We start from the raw sequence: 7,117 nt of genomic DNA on the forward strand, positions 1-7,117 counted from the left end.
CCCAGTCAATATATATAATCCCCAACAGGCCTTGGAAAGTGTATATGCAGTGATGGACTTTTATACGTTCTCCAGCCATTATGCATAATTTCCACTAGGCTTTGGGGAATGTATATATTTTGAGGCAGCGGGCCAAAAGCAGCCCAGAGAGCACAGACTGCACACTTCTGAACAAGAAATAATAATAATAGGACATGGTTTTTGGATATTATGCAAAGTGACTAGAGAGTGTGCATATGGCTGAGTGAATGTACAAAATATTCCACAGTGCCTGCTGGAGATTATGCATGGTGGCTGGAGAATGTGCAAAATTCAGCAGAGATGTGCACATTCCCTGTCTTTGAATGTTACCTGATCAAAATACATGTCAATGTCATCATGGAAGGATTCTCCATTCTCCGTTGGTCCTGGTGAATGTGTACAACGGCCGGTTATTGTGCACATTAACTGCTCATCTTAAGTTCCCCTTAGCATATACACTGTATATGCACTGTCCTAGGCTTGTTTTAAATTTGTCTTTGTTGCCTTTCCCCTCCACTCTAGGTAATGGAATTGCTAATGGGGCTCCGGAGAGTGTGCACTGCCCATCTCTCCAGCAAAGAAACAATCCTTCACCTGTAAAGCAAGGAATTGTCAACATTATACCAAGACCTCGACCCTCTTCTCTAAGAAGTCGGCTAGATCCTTGGCAGGCTATTCCACAACGTCGGAAGTCAAGCCCTTTTGAGTCTGATGGTTCAGAGCGTGATAGAGGTTCAACGGTTAACTCACTGACAGACACTGATGAGAGAACTAAATCCCATATGCCATCTTTGCTGGATATTGATGTAGAAGGTCAAAACAGTGACTCTACAGTGCCTCTGTGTAGGTTGAAGAGTAAAGCGTGCCGGCCATCAATATATGAACTGGAGAGAGAATTCTTGTCTTAAGTGCCTTGATTTTCCCCCTGTACCCTTTCTAAAGAAACATTTTCTGTGCATGACAACTTTATGCTGCTTTCCCCCTAATCTTTTTGACCAATAGTGCTGGTATTTCACCAGGCAGAAAAACATTAAATATAGAAAGAATATACAGTGGAAGGGTTGCTCTGCAACACCCGTACGTGATGTGAGTGTTTAATAACAGTATTCTGAATGAATATGCGTGTGGAATTCATTTAATTCCTCACAATTTTAATTTACCTTTACCTAGTTGCAGAACAGCAGGCCCTTTTTACCTTTGGCTTTTTCTCATTAAAAACTTGATCTGCTATACCCTAAAGTCCAGCTGCAGCCAGTGTAAATTTTGTCTGCAGGCAAAAGAAAAGTAGGATTTTACCCAAGGAATTACTTGTAATAAGACATGGAATTGTTCAGAAGTATGCAGCTTTTCAATTCCCAGTTGAAACGTAATTTAATTAGGCAATCCCCCAAAGGCAGTAACTGTTAAAAATAAGAACTTTTAAGAACTTTTGCAAGGAAACCCATCATATAATGGTAATGATACACTGCAGTGTAGATATACATGTGTGTGGTTTCCTTTTTTGAAATAAATAAGGTAAATATTAATATTAACTTGATCACAATTTCCAAAATCAGTGGTACTTCTCAGTAAGGTTATGGGAAACAAACGGAAAAGACAGGCACTTTCAAACTGATTTTTCCCCCTGTTGTTCACTGTGCTTAATCTCTTGTAGAACTGAAAATGCTGTTAGAGAATCTTAATTACTGAAAAAGTTCCAGTGAAACACACGTTTTGCTTTACTGTGCCAATCATAATTTTCTTAAATTCCTTTATGGTCTTTTAAAGTCTAATGTCTTATAGATCTGGATTCTTATTCAGCATGCACTACAGTATGTGAAACAGAATGCAGTAAGAATTTTACAGTAACAATTACCTATTGAGAAAGATGCATTTCAAACTGTGTGAGCAATTTAAATGAAATCCTGTTTTGGCCAGTTATAACATTATAGTATTCATGTGAAATAAATTCTTGAAGGTATTTTAAGATATTGAGGCATTATTAAAATGTAAAATGGATAGGTTTTCTGAAATTGATTCTTCTAAATTAGAAGTTGTTCAGAAGTGGTGCCCTTTTGGTAAATTAGCATATGAAGCAGAAATGAAATTGCCTTTTAATGGAGCATCGTTAGTATTTTTACCTGTGTGTCTTCCTCTCTTCCTGTCTTAAGGACTTTGTCTGCAATGCCAAGGACCCCAGTGCATGAGTAGGAAGCCCTTTTTCTCACCTGTGTGTGCATGTGCTAGTCTTTGCTTTCTTTCTGTAGCTTTCACACCACTTTGAGTCCCACTCCAGAAGGTTTTCTGACATTCAAGAGCATCATGGGGTGGGGAGTGCCAAGAGCCCGCAGTGTACACGGGGAACACAATACACAACCCTTTGGATTCTACCCTTTATTTCAACAATTAAGCGTAAGGTTTGACTGTGCATTGTGAATTTTGAGACAATGGAACCCACCACCGAAACCACAGTCCTCTAATCCAAAGCCATAGATGGCATTCCATATTCAGCTAAGGTTCCATAGCAAAAGGACATGTTAATTCTGAAGGACATGAGCTGCAATTGTACGTTGTATTTTGCTGACATGTTAAAGGTTTTCCGTTTTAATTTGTTCAGAGTGGTGAACAATCTCCTTGGGGCAGGGAGAGACTAAAAAGAAGAAATTACAAATGTTTCTTTGGACTTAAAAGTATTATGTCTGCTCAAAAATTTTAAGACACATTGCCTGCTAGTTGTAAGTTGTGTGGTCTTTGTCTACTAGATAGTAATTAAGTTATTTTATTTGTTTATTGATTATTGTTTCTCTTCAAAGCATTTTATATTTCTGCCAGTTTCTTCTCTTGAAAAAACCTTAGGTGCTGCATAGTATTTTTAAAATGTTGCCCCTTTGTATTGGGTAGAGCAGGGGAAGAGAACAATCTGGCCAGTGGGCCAGATTCTACTCATCCCACCCTGCCAGCCAAATTTGACAGATGGGTAGGGCCACTCACCTGCCAAGCACCTGGTGTCACAGTGATGTCAGTGAGATCGTGGTTTGAAGTCCCAACAATCTGCTGACACTCAGAGCCCTGTGCTACATTTTGAAGCTTGACAATCAGCCGATCAGTGGGACTTCAAAGCATAGAGCAGGACTCTTTGCGAGTCGGGGGGGGGGTACTTTGAAATCCCAACAATCAGCTGCTTGCCAGGCTTCAAAGTGCTTGCAAAGAACCCTGCACTATTCTTTGAGGTACTGTTGATCATCACCACTTCACAAGCTCAGTACAGTTCTGAAGCGCTGTGCATGGGGCTTCTGACAATCAGCTGACTGGTGGCACCCCATAAGCCCCTTTTGGACTAGACCCACTGCCTTTTACCTGTCCATACCTGACATCATATATGAACCTTTTTCATAGAATCACGGAATTGTAGAGTTGGAAGGGACCTTGAGGATCCTGTAGTCTGACCCCCTGCGATGTAGGAATATGCAGGTGTCCCATACAGGGACAGATCCTGTAACCTGCTGTTTTCTCAGCACCACATTCTAACAAACTGAATTACCCAGTGTCATGTGATTAGCAGGTGGACACGGCGTAGCCAAATGGCCTGGAAAGCCAAATGGGAAGGCCTGGTGTACCTAATTAGGCCCAAGGGCTGGAGGTTCACCACATCTGGTGTACAGTTCAATTGAGATTTTGTGCTTTATCATTTAAAACTTACACTGATTTAGTTCTTTTATATAAAAGAACTCAGGTGTATAAGAAAATCTGGGAAAGCCTTGCATGTAGTTGGTGTGTATATTTGAAGTTTATGATAAACCCCTAGAGATCCGGAGATACTGTGTACGGTCCTTTTTTTCTGGAATGAGAGACTAGTTTTGGATTGTGCAGTAATACGCCGTGGAGTTTGTTTCTCTTTGCCTTCGTCATGACTATCTCAGGTTTCACAATCAAATGCCTTGTAAATGTTTGTTTAAATCCATTTTTTAAAAATTCGTTTTCGCAATTAAAGTTAAATGGATGCTCTGTGAAGTCCCATTTATTTCGGTGAGAGGAAGATAAGTGCCTCCTTAGCACACTCATTTAAAATCATTGCATTGCATCCAGAGAAGATTGCTCATGCAACAATGATACACACACGCCTAGTACAGCCTCCACAAAAAGCCTGCACACCTCCCCCCCCCCGGCAACCCACCCCCCACTCCTGGGACAGGTCCTGGAAGTCTAGAGCAGGATGGAGTATGTGGAGGAATTGGAAGGAGCTGCCTTCTGATTGCAGGAGTGTTGTTTTTCGCCCACTCATACAAATCATCTGCCAGAGCCGCCGTATTTGAGGTACATTCTGTTTTGGCTGGATTGTGTAGTGGGTTTTGATTTCTTCATAAAACAGTGTTGCCAAAAAGATGTGTGCCTGCCTGCCCAAATACCTGTCTAGAAGTTATGCTAAATATCAGTGGTAAAATGTAGAGCAATACTTTCAGGTAAATGTTAGGGAGTGCTTTGCATTGAATAAACTACCCCAAGAATGAACTGTCCACAATAAAAAGATTTCTTTCGTTTGAAAAGTTTAAATCCTCATGTCAATTGCATAATGTTTTCCTATCCAATTGTCTCCTGTCCCTTTGAACTGCGTTGGAACCAGTTCCTCTTAATATAAAGGCAAATATTACCAGCAAGCAAGATAGGGAGCCTCAAATCCAATTGGTCTGTGCCCAAAAGCATTCCAAACATTCATTCTTTATCCCTATCAATATCTATAGGACATACTTAATTAATTAATTAATTTCTATAGCGCCCTTCATCTGAAGATCACAGGGTGGTCTAAGGATATCTAAGGAGCCACCTCACTCAATATATCCCTGGTAACCGTGCTCCTCAAGTAGGCCACTGCAGACAGCACTTCAATGCCCCAGGCTGTTGTCGAAACAGGCTTTTAGTGTTGCAGTTCCAGCTCCCTGGAATGAATTACAAGCCAAAATCATGACAGCCACCTCATGCTGGGATGTTTGAGAAGACTTTCCCCAAAGTGTGACCTGATCATTTACAGAATAGAAATTTTATAGCTAAGGAAAATGTTCTGTTGTTTCAGATTCCATGGGAATAACTTCATTGTTTATTGGCTGAATTGCTTTTAGAAACGTCGAATTGATTTTATTATTTCCAGGGCTTGCGTTTTTGTGTTTTATTCTGTTTTTATCTTGCACACCCCTTTATGCTTTGAAGTGGCCTATACATTTAATAATCCTAGCAGGTCATATTCCGTAGGCATATTCACTGGTGTAGACATGTTCCCATGGCCATTCTTCTGGACTGCTCAGAGATGTTTGAGACTAGCTGCAGTAACCTCCCAGGCTCACCTTGCAGTCTGAGAAGCACAGTTTAGGCATCTTTCACCATTTGTACATAGATTGGCCTTTGTCCTACACGGTTCCACAAGATTCAGTTTTGTTCATTTTTCACCATTAAAAGCCCTATGCGGCTTAGGACCTGGGTGAAGGCTTTACGATACAGTCACCTGTAAAATGTAAATTTTGTACACTTCCAGAGTTGCTCACAAACCTGTTCACTTAGGCCCTTCAGCTGTGGTTGGGCTCCAACTCTCATCAGCCCCATGGTCAATGGACATCTGGAGGGAAAATTGGTTCCCCATCTCTGTCATACCCAGGTCATGCACCACTTTGCCTCTGTTAATCTATTTGTAAAATATCATTTCTCTGAGTAGCATTTGGGTCTGGGATGGGGGGGTCCTGTGCCCTTCCACATGTTGCTTGAGTCCAGCTTCAATCTTCATCCCTGACTATTAGCCATACTTTCAACTTCATATAATCATGATTATTATTATTATTATTTTAAAAATTGATGTTAAAATTATACATAACTTTGCAAGTGAAAGAAAATAATTGATGGCCCTTTGTGCTGCTGATTGTTCTCCAACAGTATTAAAGATGAAGTGAAGATTCATCTTTTTCTTCCCCAGGCCTACTGATATTTGGCAATTTTACAAACTGTGACAAGTGCAGTGACTGGGAAGGAAAATATGGTGCTTTGGGCATAATCGCCTCCAGCATCTTTCCATGTTCACTAGGTGGTAGTAATAGCCCTGACACAACTCCCAGTAATGCTGCTCAGCAGAATACTTTGGCTGGCAAAAGGAGAGATTTAAGAAAAATGTCAGTGGAGTTTGCCATTTTGGAGCTGTTCTCTGAGCCGGGACATCACGAGCCCCTTCACACATGTATTTAAAAGCAGGTGGGGAGGTTTTCTGTGGCAAACTAGGAAAGTCAATGATTTGAGAACTGGTTTTTGAAGGGATGAGTGTTGTCATAGATTAAAGCCCACGTTTGCTTTGTTTTAAGCTTATAAAATGCTATGCCGTTGTTAAAACAATCCATTGTTATCTATGCTTAGTTGGAAGTGAGGCCCACTGAGTTCTGTGGGGGATATTTAAAATGCAGTCAAACCTAACAATTCATGTTTTGCTAGATAGGCACATGATAGGAGCTGAAGCTCACAGAGTTTTCCTGTAAACTTGCTAGAGACAACTCTGTGAGAGACACTCCCACTGTGCACTGACAGGGAGGGCACAGCTATATATTCTCCTACCTTGCCAGGGCACACTCATCTTTTTCCAGCAATCTGAGAACTTCTACCTAATCTGAGCTCTAAGCTCAGATACCATTTTAAGCTAGACTTACCGGTAAGTATGTCTTTGTAACCTCCTTTGCTGGCAATTGGCATGAAATCCAAACAGAAAGACTAATTGATGAAGAGATTTGTGATCAGCAGCTCTGTGTGCGGTTTGTGCTTGTCTGGCTGCATGATGGCATCTTGGGCCAGCTTCGCTGAAAATCAAGATCCTGATTTGCTACTAAAAGCAGGATGAGGCAGTATCATAGTAACCCTCCAAAGGTGTTTGTAGCATGTTGATCAGTGGGGTCTGCCATGCAACAGTGGTTAGCCCGTCAGCAGAACAGACCATACAGATTGAGGGGGGGGGGGTACAAGCAGCTGCAATGGGGAGAAGGAGAGCAGGTCCCATTGTGTGAGTCCAAATCTACACAACCTGTCATTGGAAACCACCCCAAAATGCACAGTGTCATACCAAAGTCATGCTTTGGTCCACCATTTTAATCAAAAT

General features: G+C 41.3%; 1 protein-coding gene across 4 annotated transcripts in view; it reads left to right on the top strand.

Annotated features, from left to right (window-relative positions):
• The window catches only part of MAP3K21 (mitogen-activated protein kinase kinase kinase 21), a 37,948-nt gene extending 33,943 nt beyond the window's left edge, over positions 1-4,005 (top strand). For 2 of the 4 annotated variants that reach the window (XR_014524486.1, XR_014524487.1), the window contains 2 exons: positions 544-3,071; positions 3,179-4,005. Coding sequence is in view for 2 of the 4 variants with exons in the window: in XM_083496808.1 (XP_083352934.1) it covers positions 544-929 (386 nt within the window). In the remaining 2 variants the exon portion in view is untranslated. Of the gene's footprint in view, positions 1-543 lie in introns of all 4 variants that reach the window. The other 2 variants (XM_083496808.1, XM_083496809.1) reach the window with 1 other exon arrangement.
• The last annotated feature ends 3,112 nt before the right edge of the window (positions 4,006-7,117 follow it).

Source organism: Podarcis liolepis (assembly GCF_965112155.1).
Source record: "Podarcis liolepis genome assembly, chromosome: 3".
Lineage (NCBI taxonomy): Eukaryota > Metazoa > Chordata > Lepidosauria > Squamata > Lacertidae > Podarcis > Podarcis liolepis.